The sequence below is a fragment of the Eulemur rufifrons genome, chromosome 19 (assembly GCF_041146395.1).
Source record: "Eulemur rufifrons isolate Redbay chromosome 19, OSU_ERuf_1, whole genome shotgun sequence".
Taxonomy (NCBI): domain Eukaryota; kingdom Metazoa; phylum Chordata; class Mammalia; order Primates; family Lemuridae; genus Eulemur; species Eulemur rufifrons.
In genome coordinates, this window is record NC_091001.1 from 93252053 (window position 1) to 93271927 (window position 19875).

At 44.4% G+C, this 19875-nt stretch overlaps 1 protein-coding gene across 1 annotated transcript in view; it reads left to right on the top strand.

The window, feature by feature from the left end:
• ALK (ALK receptor tyrosine kinase) overlaps positions 1-19875 on the top strand; it is a 637313-nt gene that overhangs the window by 200634 nt on the left and 416804 nt on the right. Inside the window, exon 3 of the mRNA XM_069494063.1 lies at positions 13066-13230. Within this exon, the coding sequence (XP_069350164.1) occupies positions 13066-13230 (165 nt within the window). The remainder of the gene's footprint in view (positions 1-13065; positions 13231-19875) is intronic.

Genomic DNA, 19875 nt, shown 5'->3' on the forward strand with positions numbered 1-19875 from the left:
TTAGAGTGAGAGAGTGTGCCATGTCTCACAGCTGACAGGTGGCAGAATTGCAGTCAAATATCAAGTCTTGTACTCTGTTGCTGTGAAACAATCATGAGGATATTAAGGTCACTTGATAAATAAGACATTTGGGCATAAACATATAGGAAAAGATCATTGGTCAGGTGGGGACCAGAGACACACCATTCAACTAGTGGAAACAGGCCCAATACCGGGCTGTCTGCAGCCCAGTAGTTAGATATAAGGTCAAGATGACTAGAGATAGAAAAAGCACTTTTAGCAGGAAAATTACACAGAAAATAACAGACAAAATCACAATCCTATTGCCAGGTTTTAAACTAGTGCAAGCCTGATAATTTTGTTTTCAGATGCAGAGCCCATGATCAAGTATCCAGTTGAATGAACTCTCTTGTGGGCCCCTTAAGCAACAGATACAACCTGAGGGCCATAGCAACCTTGCCCTCCCACCCTCAGTCTCCTAGACTCGGATCACAGTCTGACCCAGGAAGCACAGCACATATTCTGGATGACATCAGGAAACCTGGATGGGAACGTCAAGCCCCAGGCTTTACAGCACATGCAGCCTGGGCTTCCTGATCTTGACAATGTATCATCTGGCTCAGTCCTTGCCTAGGGCGTCGCAGGCCTGACTTTGTAAAGGTGTTATCCAAGCCTTCAAGGGCGACTAAGACCTCTGGCTCCTGCCCTGTCTGTCCCCCTTGGGGCCCAGTTCCCTGCCTGCCTCACTGCAGATCTTGACAACTATCCCTGTCCGTGACTCAGAATGAGGGGAGCTATTCCTGCTGCCATTCCCATCCAGAACCCCTGTGTGTGAGCTACTGAAATCAAGGTCTGAGGAAACTCAGGAAGGAAGCACATCCATGAAAGGCCACCCAGTCACTTCCTATCTGAGTAACAGCAGATGTGACTTAAGTTCTCTGAGCTCCAATGTCTTCATCTGTTAAACAGGGATCAGCATCCTGCCTGCTTCATAGGGGTTAAGTACGACAGTGGTGTCAAGCGCATGGCGTGGTGTCTGACCCCAGCCAGGCCTCAGCAAGTGTTATCAGTTATGAATACACGTCCCACAGCCTTCACGGAGGTCTTCACCATGGCATCAGAGCTCTTCTATAAACACAACACCCAGTGCTGCCAGAGACAAGAACGTACGTCAGACCGCACCCCCACTGTCCCCCCACTGCCCGGCTTCACCTCTGAAACACTGGTAATAAGAGACAACATGAAGAAGGATAAAGTGTCATGGGGTCAACAAACACGTCATTCTTCTCTTATTCATGACTTTTCTGCAGCTTTTGCTCCAAAAGCCTGGTGGGCTGAAGCTGATATCACCTAGGTGCTCAAGTGGGCCTGCTCCAGGTCCTGCTCTTTAAGGTCCTCCCACCCATGGTCACCTGGAAACTGGGCAACCTTGGAGGGGGATCCTGAAAACTAAGGGGGGGGCCACTGGTCCCCTACCTTGAAACTGATACAAGGTGATTTAGGAAACTAGTGGGAGGTTTCTGAGCTAACAGGGTCAGGATTAAGGAAGCACAAAGGGCCTTGATCCAAGGGATGTGGGGGGACCCTGGGATCAGTCTGCATACGAAGGAGGATTGTTGGGTATTTTAAGCCCACCCAAGGGGAGATCTAAGTGTCCAAAGTGCACCAAGTCTCCCTGTTCCCCTTCAATGGTGTTACAGAGAGTACCTGGAACTTACATGCAATCTCCTCGAGTGTCTGAGCCTGGCACTGGGCTCTGGCTATAAAGCCCCCATCTCTGCCTGAGTAGCCAGTGCTGGGCTTCCCAGGCACAGGCCTCGGGCATCACTGCTTTAGTAGTCTCAGGCATTCCTGGGAGCTAGGTTTCCACCCTCAGGTTTAGAGTATTCAAGGGGAGTGGTCACTCCCAACTCCTCTACAGCCAAGGGGTTTTGTTAAGGGAGACAGAGTGTCTCTTTGGACAGGATCACCATAGCAGTTTTCTGATTGGCTACCATAACGTTCTTCTGAATGGCCATGCTTCATATTAAAACAATGCCTTGAAGCTAACTGTTAATGAGTTCAGTTTTTGAAATGTGATTCATACCTTAGGAGGTTTCAGGATATAGGTACCAACTGATAAAAATGCATGAACACATACATACAGTCCCTCACTCACGCATCCTAGAACAGCCATCTACAAAATTTGCATGAGTTTTCCTTCTTAATTCTTTGAGAATCTGGAGGCAGCTCAGGTCCCCACTGAGTGTGATGTATGTTCAGCCTCCTTCCACAGGGAACCTGCCCCCTGGGGATGGCAGAGTGAAAGTGACTGACAGTCTATAGGTTTGGTTGTGCCACCCCAGGACAAGCCCTATGGAATCACTGACCTTCAGAGATGCTGGGCACTGTAGAGCTGTGGTCCCTAACCCCCAGCTGTGGTCCCCAAGCCCCCCTGTCAGGAACTAGGCCCCAGAGCTCTGCCACCCCACACCTTGGTCCATGGAAAAATTATCTTCCATGAAACTTGGGAACCGGGGTGGGCGTGTGCTCACAGTAGGAGGTGAGTGAGTGAAGCTTCGTCTATATTTACAGCCACTCCCTATTGGTCACATCACGGCCTGAGCTCACCTCCCCTACCCCCAGCCCTGCACAGTCCCCTGAACCCCCCTGGTCTGTGGAAAAATTGTCCTCCATGAAACTAGTCCCTGGTGCTAAAAAGGTTGGGGACCACTGCTGTAGAGGGTGCAGGCTCCATTTCTCTCATCTTTGAGTTGCAAAGAAACAGGCACAGGGAAGGGAAGTATTAAAACCTGCTGAGATCCCTTGGCTGCTATGTGTAGGACTGAGCCTGGAGCCATCCTCACTTCTCTGCCAGAGCCCTTTCTCTTCATAGCACTTGACACTCCTCTCGGCAGGCAACCATTTCCAAAAGATTCCATCACCTTATCTTTCTTCCATGATGGAAGAGACAAGAAAGTAGGTAGCAGTGATGTCAAGTATGTGATCAGCAAGTTCTAGAAAATGTGTGTCTCTTTCTAATTGCTGTTGCTCAATGGTCAGATTCTCTGGATCCTTCCGAAGGTCATGGTCACTTTGCAAAATGGGTCTGATACTGAGAAAATATAGATCTATCCCCTAGGGTAGTGGAGAAGCCTTTTCAGATACGTAAAGTTTGTATACCTTGGGTCTAAGAACAACAAAATAAAACACTTCCTAGGTTTCTCATATATTATTTAATCTTTGGACCTAAATTTAGATTCTGAAGCTGTGGAGGAGTGATGAGAAACACTAGATCTTCATCATCCTGCCCTAGGTAACATTCTGGTTCTGCCTCAGGGTAGACCTTTGATCTTTGGGCAAGTAAACTTTCTGAGCCTCAGTTTCCTCTGCTGTAGAGAGAAGACAACATCAACCCTTCTCAATGTTGATTAAATACAGGGATAGAAGAAAAACACCCAGCATTGTCCCTGGCCTCCTGTGCCTTCCCCTGGGTGTGGACCTGCCTCTGCTATGGGGCTGCTTCTGGTCAAGCACTTCACTGAAGCCCTGATTGCTGAGTCTGTAAAATAGATTCTATAGTCTCTACCTCACAGAACTGAGTGAGAAGAGGGTTAAAGTGAAAAATTTCAAAAGCACACTAGGTCTAGAACCTCAGAAAAGGCTCAAGGAAAAAGAGACGTAACCTGGTGTTGTCAGAGAAGACAAGTCCTAGGTACGACCACCCAAAAGGCACTAAGGCTAGCTTGGGAGAGAAAAACCTGCGTCTCCATGTTTTATGCGAAATTAGATTAGAATGTAGAAAAGCCCCATTCAGCTTTACCCCAAATGAGCAGTAATGTTAACTCCATTCCTAGTTAGAGCCGGAGAGTACAGCTTTGACAGTTAAAAGGAGACTACCTTGGAGCAAGAATTTCAAAATGAACTCATTTAATGATGGGGCATTTGCATAACCTGTGTCACAAGGCAGGATCTGGCCCAAACACTGCCCATTATGATGCTCCAGAGTTCTAAGATCCCAGAATTGATGGTGCTCAGTGTTGGGATTGTGTATCCTGTTTGTCCATTTGTCTAGTATGCACATAGGGCACATTTGCCAGGCAATGTCTGAGTTAGCATGCCACTTCTCTGTCCCCAGCAGAAAATAGGACATCCTTAATTGGCCGAGAAAAATTAAGATGGAGGATGGTGCAGCAGTTGAAGCTTTGGGAAAGGCACGGATAACTGGCCATGTGGGATGGGGGCGGCTGGTAGCTTCTTCTCCCTTCTTCTCATGTGATCATTCATAACGTGGATGAGTCTTTTTGCCCCTCCCCAGAGGAGCCATGCCCAATGGCTATGCCTTTCCTTACAAGGGTCACTTTGATGTTACAGAGTACAAAATGTTGAACCAGTTTTCACCTTGTAATCTGCTATCAAAACCAGGTGCCTTTAAGGACATCTTGAAGATTAAGGCAGCCTATGATTCCCAGCCACCAACTCCAGAGCAACAGCTCAGCCCCCAGAAGCAAATAGAAAGTCTTCAAGGCTGTTAAAATATGTGGGCAGCAAGTGGCATGTCACCTCACACAAGGCAGGAGCTACCAATTTCAGCTTGCCATTATAAAGGTGAATTGTCTAAATCGCAAAAGGGCGAGTGATATTAACCTTAGGACCAGAGCGATGGCAGTTCCCGGAGAGCAGCTGGGGAACGTAAATCTCTACCGGCCAAGAAGCAGAAAGATACTTAATAGAAATATAATTGAAGGATTTTTTCCTTCTCTCCTAAACTTAGACAGTTTGGTTAGTGTCAATGGGAATTATGTTACTCTCACTCCTGGGCAGGGCCAGCTGCCTACGGGTGTGGACGCTCGTTAAAGGACAGTCCACTGATTGGCTGCCTCCATCAGAATCTGCCCCGCTGCATTCTGAAACTCCCGCACCAGGCTTGTCTTGGAAGTCAAGGCAGTAGCAGCCCCAGAAGCAGCTGTTCAAATGTATAAACGCTAATTGCGACTTAGCACCCATTAGCAGCACCGCAAAGACTGATTTATCAAATTAGCTACAACCCTCTGAGAGTGAGCACTTTAGAATCTTAAAAAAGCCAAATCAAGAAGAAATGTTAGAAAACATCTGATCTAGATTTTGTATTTGAGAAACTTGAGACCCAGAGTGGTGAAGTGACTTATTCAAAGTCCCAAGCAAATCAGTGGCAGAGCTGGGACTGGAGCCCAGCTTTCCCCAGGTGCTTGCTTCTGGAACCATCTAGTCTGTAAATCCTTTGTTTTACAGATGAGGAAACCAAAGTCTGCACATGAGAAGTGACTGGCCAACCCTGGACCCAAACCAAATTCCCCACATTCTCTGTCCCATGTCTATCACATTATCTCCTTTTTTAAATCCCCATGGCTGGGGAGAGAGGATAAGATAAAAGGTGGCCGAATGACTTGCATTTTGGCACATCTTCTGTTAATCATCAGTGAACTCTGGGAGACTACCATATGCTTTGGGTAACAGACAGTGAGTAAGGAAGGGAAAGAGAAGCTGGGGACCCTGAAAGTGGGGAAAACATAGAGTGATTGGACACAAGGGCGATTCCTCCAGAGAAGCCCACACAAAGACCATAAACGTCCCAGGGCACGGCCCCTTCTTGCCACCCTACAACCTTCCCTAGCCCCTCCCCAGGGGAGAATAAACCTCGACTCACTGTCAGCCTCAGCCTCTCCCCTGGAGGGGCGGTGGAAGGGTAGGTTGTAGGGCTGGTGAAACAGGACTGTGACCACAACTCGGTTCCCTCTGGCCTTTCTCCTCTCAGCCAAACAGGACAGGGCCTGACTAGGGTTTTCCCTGAGCACCAACTATGGACCAGGCTCATTTTTATCCATAACACATTTTACCACCAGTTCTCACAGCAAACTTTTTATTTTTTAAAGAATCAATTTACTTTAATACATAGTAATTAGTAGAATATTTTTTTTCATCATATTATGGGGGATACAGAATTTCAGGTTACATATGTTGCCCATGTACCGCCTGTACCCCCAAGTCAAAGCTCCAGGCATGTCCGTTCCCCAGACAGTGCGCATTGCACTCATCATGTAGGTATATACCCATCCCCTCCTCGCATCCCCCCCTCCCCAAGTCAGCACCTTCAAGTGTGACCATTCCCCAGACGGTGCGCAATGTACTCATCATGTAGGCATACACCCATCCCCTCCCCCCTACCCCCACCCCAGTCTGATATCCGATTGGTATCATTCCCAGATGTAAATTTAGGTGATGATCAGGGAAACCAATTTTCTGGTGAGTACACGTGATGCTTGTTTTTCCATTCTTGGGATACTTCACTTAATATAATGGGTTCCAACTCTCTCCAGGAGAACCATAGAGATGTCGTATCTCCATTATTTCTTATAGCTGAGTAGTACTCCATGGTATACATATACCACAGTTTACTAATCCATTCATGTATTGATAGGCATTTGGGTTGTTTCCACATCTTTGCAATTGTGAATTGTGCTACTATAAACATTCGGGTACATGCGTCTTTGTTATAGAATGACCTTTTTTCCTTTGGGTATATGCCCAATAATGGGATTGCTGGATCAAATGGTAGGTCTACTTGAATCTGTTTAAGATATCTCCATAATGCTTTCCACAGGGGTTGCACTAGTTTGCAGTCCCACCAGCAGTGTATGAGTGTTCCTGTCTCTCCACATCCATGCCAACATGTGTTGTTTTGGGACTTTTTGATAAAAGCCATTCTCACTGGAGTTAAGTGATATCTCATTGTGGTTTTGATTTGCATTTCCCTGATGACTAGGGATGTTGAGCATTTTTTCATATGTTTGTTAGCCATTCTTATATCTTCTTTTGAGAAATTTCTATTCATGTCATTTGCTCACTTTTTGGTAGGGTTGTTTGATTTTTTCTTGCTGATTTTCCTGAGTTCTAAATAGATTCTTGTTATCAGTCCTTTATCTGATGTGTAGTATGCAAATATTTTTTCCCATTCTGTAGGTGGTCTGTTTATTCTCATGACTGTTTCTTTGGCTGTGCAGAAGCTTTTTAATTTAATCAGGTCCCATTCATTTATTTTTGTTGTTGCTGTGATTGCCTTAGGGTTGTTCTTCATAAATTCTTTGCCTAGGCCAATGTCTGTAAGAGTCTTTCCTACATTTTCTTCTAGAATTCTAATCGTTTCACACCTAAGGTTTAAGTCTGTTATCCACTGTGATTTGATTTTTGTGAGAGGTGAAAGTTGTGGGTCCTGTTTCAATCTTCTACATGTGGCTATCCAATTTTCCCAGCACCATTTATAGAATAGGGATTCTTGTCCCCAGAGTATGTTCTTGCCTGCTTTGTCAAAGATTAGGTGTCTATATAAGGATGGTTTTATATTTGGATTTTCTGTTGTGTTCCACTGTACTTGTGCCTGTATCAGGCAGTTTTAAGAACCACAGCCTTGTAGTATAGTTTGAAGTGTGGCAAATTAATACCTCCCATTTTGTTTTTATTGCTTAAAATTGCTTTTGCTATACGGGGTCTTCTCTGATTCCATACAAAGTGTATAATTATTTTCTCTACATCTGTGAAAAATGATGTTGGTAGTTTAATAGGGATTGCATTGAATCTGTAGATCACTTTGGGTAGTATAGACATTTTAACAATGTTGATTTTTCTGATCCACGAGCATGGTATGGTTTTCCACCTATTTAGAAGTTCTGCTATTTCTTTCCTCAGTGTTTCATAGTTTTCCTTATAGAGGTCCTTTACCTCTTTAGTTAGATATATTCCTAGATATTTTATTTTCTTTGTTGCTATTTTGAAGGGTATTCAGTCTTTAATTTGGTTCTCTGATTGACTGTTATTGGCATATATGAATGCCTCTGATTTGTGTATATTGATTTTGTAACCTGAGACTTTGGTATATTCGTTAATCAATTCCAGGAGTCTCTGGGTTGAATCCTGGGAGTTTTCCAGATATAACATCATATCATCAGCAAAGAGTGAGAGTTTGATCTCTTCTTTCCTTATTTGGACTCCCTTGATTCTGCTCTCTTGCCTGATAGCTCTCGCAAGGACTTCCAATACTATGTTGAAAAGTAATGGGGACAGTGGGCAGCCCTATCTGGTTCCAGTTCTAAGTGGGAGTGCTTTCAATTTTTCCCCATTCAGTATGATGTTGGCTGTGGGTTTGTCATATATGGCTTGTATCATTTTTAGGTAGGTTCCATCTATGCCTATTTTGTTAAGCGTTCTTATCATAAAAGGGTGTTGAATTTTGTCAAATGCTTTTTCTGCATCTATTGAGAGGATCATATGGTTTTTATTTTTGCTTCTATTTATGTGGTGAATTACATTTATAGATTTACGTATGTTGAACCACCCCTGCATCTCTGGGATGAAGCCCACTTGGTTGTGGTGGATTATTTTTTTGATAAGTACTTGGATTCGATTTGCTAGTATTTTATTGAGAATTTTTGCATCTATATTCATAAGAGAAATTGGTCTGTAGTTCTCTATTTTTGTTGCATCCTTTCCTGGTTTTGGTATCAATGTTATGTTGGCTTGGTAGAACGTGTTGGGGAGAATTCCATCCTTCTCAATGTTGGAGAATAGTTTACGTAGGATGGGCACCAGTTCTTCTTTGTAGGTGTGGTGAAATTCAGGTGTGAACCCATCTGGACCAGGGCTTTTCTTTTTGGGAAGGTGTTTTATTGCTGTTTCGATTTCAGTTCTTGATATTGGTCTATTCAGGAACTCTATTTCTTCCTGGTTGAGCCTGGGAAGGCTATGTGTTTCTAAAAATTTGTCCATTTCCTCCACATTCTCCAGTTTATGTACATAAAGATTCTTGTAGAATTCATAGATGATATCGTGTATCTCTGTGGCATCGGTTGTAATTTCTCCTTTCATGTTCCTAATGGAGGTTATTAGAGATTTTTCTTTTCTGCTCTTGGTTAGTCTAGTCAGAGGTGTGTCTATTTTGTTTATCTTTTCAAAGAACCAACTTTTTGTTTTATTAATTTCCCTTATGGTTTCTTTGTTGTCCTTTTCATTTAATTCTGATTTGATCTTAGTAATTTCACGCCTTCTGCTGGGTTTGGGGTCATTCTGTTCTTCTTTCTCCAGCTCTTTGAGTCTATTCATTAGGTTGTATATTTGCAAGTTTTCTGTCTTTTTGATATAGGCATTTATGGATATGAATTTTCCTCTCAGGACTGCTCTAGCTGTGTCCCATAGATTTTGATAAGTTGTATCTCCATTGTCATTTAATTCAAAGAAACTTTTGATTTCCATCTTGATTTCTTCCTTTATAGAAGAATTGTTCAGGAGAAAGTTGTTTAGCTTCCATGACTTTGAGTAGGAATGAGGGTTTCTGTTTGGGTTCATTATTACTTTTATTCCACTATGATCTGAGAGGATGTATGGTATAATTTCTATTTTTTTAAATTTTTTAAGACATGCTTTATGTCCTAGAATATGGTCAATCTTAGAGAATGTCCCATGAGCTGATGAGAAGAATGTATATTCTGTGGACTTTGGGTAGAATGTCCTGTAGATGTCAGTCAGGCCCATTTGTTCTAGCATTCTATTTAAGTCCATTATGTCTTTGTTTATTTTCTGTTTGGAGGATCTGTCCTGTACTGTCAGTGGGGTGTTAAAGTCTCCAGCTATTACAGTGTTGTTATCTATCATTTGGTTCAGATCAAGTAGGGTTTGCTTTATGAATCTGGGTGCACCTAAGTTGGGTGCATATATATTAAGTATAGTCATGTCTTCTTGTTGAATTGTGCCTTTAACCAGTATATAGTAACCATCTTTGTATTTTATTACTTTTTTTGGTTTGAAAACTAAGTTATTGGAAATTAAGACTGCCACACCAACTTTCTTTTGGCTACCGTTTGCTTGAAATATCAATTTCCATCCTTTTATTTTCAGTCTAAATGCATCTTTGCAGGTTAGGTGAGTTTCCTGAAGACAGCAGATACTTGGTTTGTGTTTTTTTATCCATTCGGCCAGTCTATGTCTCTTGAGTGGGGAATTCAAGCCATTCACATTTATTGAGAGAACTGATAAGTGGGACAGATTTCTGTTCAGCTTGATGAGTAGAACTTCATTGCTATGTTTTCTCTCTTGAGCCATTGTGGTAGCTGGAATTTGATCTTTAGCTCTTGAGTAGTTTTACATTCGTGGGTCTTTCTTGTGCTGGTCCATGTGTAACTCTCTTTTGAGTACTTCTTGGAGGACTGGTCTTGTCTTGGTGAATTCCCTCAGTCCTTGTTTATCTGAGAATGTCTTAATTTCTCCTTCGTATAGAAAACTTAGCTTAGCTGAGTACAGGATTCTAGGCTGGGCATTATTCTGTTTTAGAAGAGTGAGAATGGGGCCCCAACCTCTTCTTGCTTGTAAGGTTTCAGTTGAGAAATCTGGCGTAATTCTAATGGGCTTTCCTTTGTATGTTACTTGTTTCTTTCTCCTTACAGCTCGAAGAAGGGACTCTTTAGTGTGTATTTTGGTCAGCCTGATGACTACATGGCGTGGTGTTTTCCTATTTGTTATGAATCTCCCAGGGGTCCTTTGAGCTTCTTGAACCTGTATGTCTAGAGTTTTAGCAAGGCCTGGAAAATTTTCCTCAATTATGTCTTCAAATAGCTTGTCCAACCCTTGCTTATTATCTTCCTCACCCTCAGGAATGCCAACAACTCTCACGTTAGGTTTCCTCACATAATCCCACATTTCTTGAAGACTCTGATCATTTCTCTTATTTCTTTGTTCTATCTCTGTGACTGACTTATTTAGTTGGAAAGAGCTATTTTCAATCTCTGAGATTCTTTCCTCTGTTTGATCTACCCTGCTCTTGAGACTTTCCACAGTGTTTTGTAGCTCTCTGAGTGAATTCTTCATTTCTAGGAGTTCAGTTTGGTTTTTCTTCAATATTTCAGTTTCTTTAGTGAATTTTTCTTCCAAATCCTGTATTTTTTTTGTGGTTTCTTTGTGTTGGTTATCCATTGTTTCTTGTATATTATTCAGCTTGTTTATAATCCATAATTGAAATTCTTCCTGTAACATGTTTGTATTTTGAGTCTCGTTTGTGTCAATTGCTTGAGAGCTGGTATTTCTCTTTGGGGGTGAGATTTCCGTTTGATTCTTTGTGCTCCCCGTGTTTTTTTGCTGGGCCCTTCCCATCTAGATCCATCGTTAGATCTTTTCTTACAGTTTTAGTCTGGTTAACAGCACACTTTGTACTCTGTTCTTAGGCTGTGAAGCAGTCTAGGTATGTTGCTTCCTTTGTCAAGAGGGGGAGACTGTTGTGTATTGTTTAGAGTTTTTTTTACCTCAGTTGGGGGGCTGCTTCTGGTGGGTCCAACCCTAGAGGATTGGAGTGACCCAAGACCGCTTTGGCGAGTTAAGTTACTGTGTTGTGGTCTTTCAGTAAGCAGTCAGGGTCCACCCTAGTTGCAGGCAGAAATTCTCTCTGTGTGGTTTTTCTTTCCCCCCCCCCCTTTGGTTCTTCCTCTATAAAGGGTGGTTTCTGTCTCTTTCCACAGGAAAGATACTAGCTACGGGGAGTGGGCGGTGCCCTCGCTCGCTCAGCGCCCCCGCTGCTGCAGGTCCCATGGGCAAAAGTTTGCCCTGGCCCAATGTCCCCAGGGACCAGGCTCCACACTCTCGCATCTGGAGAAGTACTCAGTGTTTACACAAGGACGGGGCCCCTATAGAGGGTCCACGGACCAGGGGAGGGAGCCACCCAGGGAGTTTCTCGGCACCCTATGGCTCCGCGGCTAGGCTGTGGGCCCCAAGATGGTGACCGCGCGCCTGCAGATCCCCGACGCTGGGGGTGACTGCTCAGGGTCCAGCAGGCACCAGAGCCAGGGGCCTGGCGAGTTCTGAAGTCCACCGTGGCTCCCCAGCTAGAAGGCAAAAAAAAAAAAAAAAAAAAGCAAGCAAAGCAAAGCAGAAAAAAGAAAAGAAGAAAAAAAAAAAAGAAAAAAAAATCAAATCTGTAGTTCAGTGCTTCTATACTTCTTTACGCCTTAGCGCAGCTCCATCCCTCCTTGCCAAGCACTGCCCCAGCTGAGATCCCCCAGGGACCAAGCTGTTTTCCTGATAGTGTCTCCTGTTCACCGTGCTTATGCAAAGCCCGTGCTCTTGGCATGGGTTTGTGGACTAGTGGAGCGAGCTGCCCAGGGAGCCGGTGGGCACCCTATGGCTCCGCAGCGGCTATGCTGTGGATTTCAAGATGGCGCCCACGCGCCCGCAGAACGCCGGCACTGGCGGGGGCCAGGGGTTAACGTTCCCATTCGGCAAGCACCAGAGCCGGGGGCCTGGTGAGCAAAGACGCCCACCGGGGCTGTCCGGCTAGGGGACCTCCGAAAAAAAGCAGAAAAATACAAAAAAAAAAAAAATCTGTAGTTCGGCGACCCTTTGCTTTTTTACACCTTAGCACAGCTCCGTCCCTCCTCGACTAGCGCGGCCTCGGCTGAGATCCCCCAGGGTCCAAGCTGTTTTCCCGGTAATGTCTCCTGTCCACCGTGTTTATGTAAAGCCCGCGCTTTTGGCATGGGTTCACGGATTAGTGGAGCGAGCCGCCCAGGGAGCCGCTCGGCACCTTATGGCTCTGCAGCAGCTACGCTGTCTCACAGCAAACTTGAGAGGAAATTATCATCCCAATGTGCAGGCTGGGAAATTTGGGGCCAGAGAGGTTCATTTTCCTACCTGGAGTCACCCAGCTGGCAAGTGCCAGAGTCAGGCTTGGACTCCGACCTCTCGGGTTGCTCAGGCAGGCCCTGCCCTCCGCACCTCAGGCCCTGTCTAGGTCTCTGGCCACCTCGTGATGCACAGCTGCATCTCAGCCAACCTGACAGCTCTTTTTTTTTTTTCTTTTTTAACTTGCCTTCTCTGAAGACACCTCCCATCATGTGAATTATAGAAAGGACACATTCTATTCTCTTAGTCCTCTAAGAATTGACAACTGGCCTGTCTGGACGGGGTGGAGGTTGTGGGTGAAATGAAGGCCAACCTTCTGGAGTGGAGGGGTCGGGGCTGGAAGGCCATGTTTGGGAAACAGTTTGTTCCACTGACCCCGGGCTGCCGTTGCAGGTCTGGAGTGCAGCTTTGACTTCCCCTGTGAGCTGGAATATTCCCCTCCACTGCACGACCTCAAGAATCAGAGCTGGTCCTGGCGCCACGTGCCCTCGGAGGAGGCCTCCCAGATGGACTTGCTGGACGGGCCCGAGGCAGAGCGTTCCAAGGAGATGCCCAGAGGTAAGGGGTGGAGGCCTCTGGAAGTGTCTTGGGTGGGCCAGGACCAGGCTGGAATGCCTGTCTCTGTTGGAAATGATGAGGTTTCCTCACCCCTGTTCTGCCCTGTTTCCCTTGAAACCTGCTCTTAATATCTGCACCTCTGCATGGCTTCTTGGGCCACGCAAGGAAGGGGAGGATGCAAGTCCAGTCTCAAGATCAGTCCAACCCTTTACTCTTTTACCAAGTAATAGAAATAGGATTTCATAACTCTCTTCCATGCAGACTTTCTAATGTAAAATGTAGGAAAAAGTGCTGATCTGTTAGTCCATTTGAAATGAGGTTGCCAGATAAAACATGAGATACCTTGTTAAATTTGAATTTCAGATGAACAACAAATAATTTTTTAGTATAAGTATGTCTCGTGCGATATTGTTGGAACACTCTTATACTAAAAACTATTCCAATTATACAATTCAAATGTATAAAAAATTCAAATGTAATTGAGTGTCCTGCATTTTCATTTGCTAAATCTGGGAATCCGAATTTGGAAGGTATTGTAGAACTGGTTAAATGTTTGTTGCAAAGCCATTCATGAATATTCAGACTGCGTGTTTGCTTCACACGGGGCTTCCAGTAGTCCCAAGCTGTTTCTGAACATCCTCTTGTGAATTATCAGGGCCTGGAAAAGGTAGGCTCTGAGTAAGTAGTGGGTGTTTGTTAAATATTTGCTGAGTTTTTAAGACAGGGACATGGAAGCACTAGGCCGTACTCCAGCCTCAGGTCTCTTGAAGTCAAAGCTTAGGGCTCCCAATTTCCTGGACCCAGAAAACTCTACTGACCCAGCACTGACAGCCCATGTTTCTGGTTTTAGGAAGAGGTAATAATTGAAATGGCAATGGGCTTACCGGACATTCAGTTTGCAAAGCACTTCCAACTTTACTATTTCCCTGGATTTCAATGTTATAAGGGAGGCAGGGCAGATGAGAAAACTAGGGCTCAGAGAGGGGGAGTGACTGGCCCAAGATCACACAGCCTGTGTGTATGGGTCCAGGTCTAGACACCTGCTGTGATGAGTTCTAGACAAGGACACTTTTTACCATGTCATGTGTCTGTCTTTGTACCAAAGTAGTGGCCCCAGCCTGCTCTATGGCCAAGTTCTTGGGCGGTGATGATCTCGGGCTCATGCTACCAGGGTGTCTTGCAGGTACAGGGCTCTGATAGGCCAATGCGGGAGGGTGGAGGTGGCACAACAACAACCACTGCTCTCGGGCTCACATACCATCCTCTATCCTGTCACAACAGAACAGTGAGACAGATGTCTTTCCTTCCTACACGCTCTCCTGGGCTGATCTTTTCTGTTTTTATGGTTCCCTTGAGATTTCTTGACCTTGATTTGTATTTTAAGCTGCATTCACCTGGATAGCAGTATGTATTATAGGGTGTGTCTGTGGATAGGTGAGTAGTTCATAACCCAATAGCACATCAGAATCTTCTGGAGAACTTATCAAAAGTACTGCCTATACCCCATTGCCTGAGATTCTGACTCAGTAGATCTGAGATGGAGCCTAGGAATCTGTATAAAGTTTTATTATGAAAGCTAGCATGAGCAAAAATGTAGATACAACATATATGCATAGATTAGAGATTACAATAAACCAACACCTGCGTTTTCACCACCAAGCTTGAGAATTTGAGTCCTTTTACAGCCTCCTCTGCCCCCACCTAGATCACAAGCTTCTCCCTCCCCTCCCAGCTAACCACTCTCCTGTATTTTGTGTTTGTCCTTCATTTTCTCTTCTTTAAGGCCTTAACACCTAATAATATAGCCCCAACAACCTATGGATTAGGTGTGTATGTTTGCAACCTTTTATATAAATGGAATCATACTTTTTTGATTTGTCCATTTTGATACATGTAGCTGGGGTTCATTTTTCTTGGTACTACATTGAATCCACTGTGTGAAAATACTGTAGTTTATCTCTTCTACTGTCTCCCATCCAAGTACTAACCAGGCCTGACCCTGCTTAGCTTCCCAGATCAGATGAGATCAGGAACATTCAGGGTGATGTGGCCATAGGCAATCTCTTCTACTGTCATTGAACATTTGAGTTGTGTCTGGGTTCCTGCTATTACCATCAACACTCTGATAAGTATTTTTGTGCATCTGTCTTGGTGCACATGTCCAAGGGCTTCTGAGTCTAGAGCATGTAACTAAGAGTGGAACTGTTGAGTCAGAGGGCCAGTGCATCTTCCATTTCATTAGGTGATGCCAATCTATTTTCCAAAGTAGTTGCACCAATTTATATTCCCACTGGTGGCCTATTAGTAGGAATACTAATGGTCATATCCTTATAATACCTGGTATTGTCAGACTTTATCATTTGTTTCCATCTGGTGAATGAAAGACAGTATCTCATTGTAGCTTCAACTTCCATGGAAGCTGTTTTATTTTTTATAAGTTTCTCAGATGATTCTGAGTCCTAGTTAGTATTGCTGCACTGTTGACATAGACAACTTGCAGACTTGCTCCCATTCAGCCACCCCAGGGATGTCTCTGGATTCCAGCACTGAACCTCTAGAAATATGTATTTTTTGGTCAAGATAGATTTTTTAAAGAATTTATATTCTAGGGATTAAATTGTGATTACAGTTCAGTGAGATCAAGAGAGAGGAACAAGTGGCAATTTTCTTCTTTTGAATTCCACTAACTTTGTGAAGTCAGACATTATAATTCTGAAATTTGATGCTTTAAAAAAATTTTTAAATGGTGCCAATAAATTGTACATTCCACTGTCTGACCTGTTTCTCCTCCTCCACCTTGTGATCTCTGGCCCACGCATGTTACGCTGAGTGCCAGGAGAAAACAAATAAGAAGAGGGAGAGGAGGGAAGGAAGGGAAAACTAAATATTCACTTCTTAGTGTTCCTTAGTGGAACTTAGTGTGGACAAATAGTGACACCTTGATGTTTTCGCGGAGAGGCATGCCAAGGGGCAGTACATGCATTGAATGAAACCTATTCCCATTAGATGGATCAGTTGAGACTGGAATACCCAATTTTTACACAAATGTTGCCAACTTCCATCTCTCCGGAAAGCCATTGCTCTTACCATGAGGTAGTAGGTGTAGCATCACTGTGGGTAATGGCATGAACAACCACAGCAAAAGCCACTGTGGACACACCAGTCTCCTTTACCAAGCTCTTTGGTGAACAAGCACATCCAAATATAACTTGGGGGAGTCTCGCCACTGTTGGAAACTTGTGCTTATTTCTCTGGGGTCAAAGGGAGGGGTCTATACTCACACGGCATTGCTGAGTTGTAGACAAAGTGGGACTGGCCTCCCAGCCATTGCAAGGACTCCCCTCCCTGTGTAATGACACCCTTTCAGTAATGGGTGTCTCATCACTTTTTGAGTCAATTCATTACATCACCCCTTGTTCCCTGAAGTAGGGCTCTTCCTCATGAAACAGGCTGATGTAATAATGTTCCTTAACCTTCAAAGAAAGAGATGAGGGTGCAGGAGAAAACAACAAGCCCACTCTGCACAGTGGTGAGGCAAGAACCCACCTTCCAATCCCAACTCCCAAATCTCTAGCGTCAGTTTCTCTGTCATGTTGGCAGAAAGGACGCTGGTGGTGAGGAGGAGTGATGAGGTGGCCTTTGGGGTAGGGCAGTCCCTGTTTTGTTTTGGTTTTTTAACTCAGCATTTATTGGTGGGATAGTATTTAGACTAGATTGCAGTATTTCTTGTCAGGGGATATAGAAGGGCCAGCAAAAGGCGGCGAGATAATACCAATCATAGATAATGAACTGTAAGAGTATAAATTCCAGATGATTTTAATTTATGGCCTCTGTCGCTGAGGATAATAAGGGAGATACAATTCAGAGCAGCGAGATAATAAAGACTGATCATTTTGATGGAACACAATATTATAAAATTAATAAAATCTTGAGGAACCATCAGGTTGAGGTATTTGGTGACTTTTTAAGAAGTGTCAGGGGCATGTTTGATGTCTACTCCTTCCGGCGATTTGGAATGCAGTCAAGGGAACATGTTTTTCTTCTCCAGCAAGACAAGATTTCGCTCTTTAGCATGACCCTAGCTCAGAAGTGGAAAACACAACACATTATTAGCCCCTCCCCGAGCCCCCGGCCCCACCCCGCAGGCCTGTGCACACACAGGAAGATGGGTGTAGACTCTGCGGCGAGAAGCTTCACATTCTTCCTGTGTCAACTCAGCTCTCTTCCGGTGCTCCGATTCCCAAGTTTTTGCTTTGTTTTGTTTTGCTTTTGGTGGAGGATCTGGATGGAGCACTGCTACTGAGATTCTTCTGTTCGTCAAGATGGCTTTGTTTCCAAAAGGTTAAAAAGCACTGTCGTGGAGCCCGTGATGGCGAGTGTTAGTTTCCTGTGCCTGCTTTAACAAATTCTTACAAACAGGGTGGCTTACAACAACAGAAATTTATTTTCTCCTAGTTCTGGGAGCCAAAAGTATGAAGTCAAAGTGTCAGCAGGGTTGGTACCTTCTTGCAGGCTCCAAAGGAGAATCCATTCCAGGCCTCTCGTAGCTTCTGGTGGTTGCTGGCAATCTTGGTGTTCCTTAGCGTATAGATGTATCGCCCCAATGTCTGCCTCCACCATCATGTGGCTTTATCCTCATAGATCTGCCTCAAATCTGTCTCTTACACCTGTTGTTGGATTTAAGGCCCACCTTGAGTCCAGCATGATCTCATCTCAGGATGCTTAATAACATCTGCAAATACCCTATTTCCAAATAAGGGCATCTTTAGGAGTACCAGGGGTCAGGATTAGGACATATCTTCCGGTTGCTATTCAAACCACTGTACCTTGATTTTCCCCGCCTTGTTTCTAGGTCAGTGTGTGGATCCCCTGCACATGGGGGCTGTGAGTTCTCAGCCCCTTAGGAAGTCTGCTGAGACAGGTTCAGAGGAGCCCAGATGAATGCCACAATTTCTCGTCCTTCCTCCAACTCCTTCCCCCACTCCAGAGTTTTAAATTCTTTAAAAAGCCCCTAAATACCTCCAGTGGACTCCAACCCAGGAGTAACAGGAACCTGGGCCACCTTTTGAGCTGCAGGTGCAGGCTTGGTGAAAAAGTTCTCTCGACATACAGCCCCCTTTGCAGCCACAGTCACTGCAGGCTGCAGCTAAGTGGCTGAGTTGGCTCTGAGTCTCACCTCTGACTCTTGACCTTGGGAGTTGTTGATAGGCAGCTGGAGTGATAAAGGTCTGCCCAGCACTTCCCCCTTCACCCAGTGAAACTCGGCATCAGGCCCCCATTTCTGCCTGCAGGCTTCATTCCCTGACTGTCTGGGACCTCTGATACCTGCCTGTGAAGGCTTGTAACTCTTTCTGGAGAGCAAGCTCTGCAGATGAGGAAGGGGAGGAGGTGTCCTCATGGTTGAGGACAGGCTGTCATTAAGATGGAGACGGGAGGACCTTCAGGGCTGGAGAATCACTGAGCTTTAGCCTGAAAGCATCGCCGTCATCCCTGCCCTCCACCACTGCAGAGTGAAATGTGCTACTGCCGGCTTCGAGTCCCATATTTACAGCCCACAGGGTTCAGTGGTCACCCTTAAGGTCACCTGGTTAATGGGAATCAATAATTGCACACTTCACTTTGCCTGTAGGAGCAGCCTTTAGCAAAGACCTCTGGTTTTATAAGGATCTTAATGCTAGGGGAGCAGTCAGGAGAGGTAAGCAAACTAGAATAAAAGGAAAATGAAATTGCAGTGACTGGTGGTACACACACACACAATGCACACACACACACACACACACACCCCCAGGACAGAACAATGCTCCTTTCCTTTCACTTGTTGAATGATCCAAACTAGCACTATCCATGCCAAGTATCTACAGGCTCTGCATCCCCCAAGCTCCCTTCCCTTGCTGCTCTGTCCGTGGGTAAGTTTCCACTTTAAGGCAACAATTTCTAAACTTTATTTTATTGCATGTCACATTGGTAAAATATTTTTGAGCATGTGCTCCTTCTATGTTATATTCGTCAATTATATGCATGCATGTGCATCTAATTGGGTAATACTATTTATTATTAATGGAAAATCTTAAATTTCTTCCTTTTTATGATAAAAATAAATATAGCCACACTTTGGAGACCACTGTAGGACGCTTGGTCTTCAATAAATGGACTCAGACTTTCTGGTTCACTGAGGCATCTCAGCCTGTTCCAGGGGTTATTGATGTCTCTGACCCTTTTTTGACTCCCTTATAGAACTTCTTGGGGCAGGTTTCTCGCCTCCCGGAACCTGGGCTTCCTTGCCAGGTATTTCTTCACCTGGAAGGCTGCACAGCCCATCTGTTCTCTCTTAAGTCTCAAAGACCTTTATCTTCTTTTCTCAGAATCTACATGGTTAGGAGAGGAAAGAAATAACTTCTCAGCTGAGTATTATTAACAATTCTAGCTCTCAAAGGTCAAAAGATATCGTTACAGAAATTCTTGTTTCCATTTCTGCTGATATACCTAAGGTACAAAGTTGCAACCAAATATTAATATTTCCTACTGGCTTATCTAAAAATCTATTTTGATAATGTTTATGATAGTAAAAAATTAGAAATAATTTAAATGCCCCCAAATAAGGAATTAGTTAAATAAATAAAATATAGCATACCTAAAATAGTATGC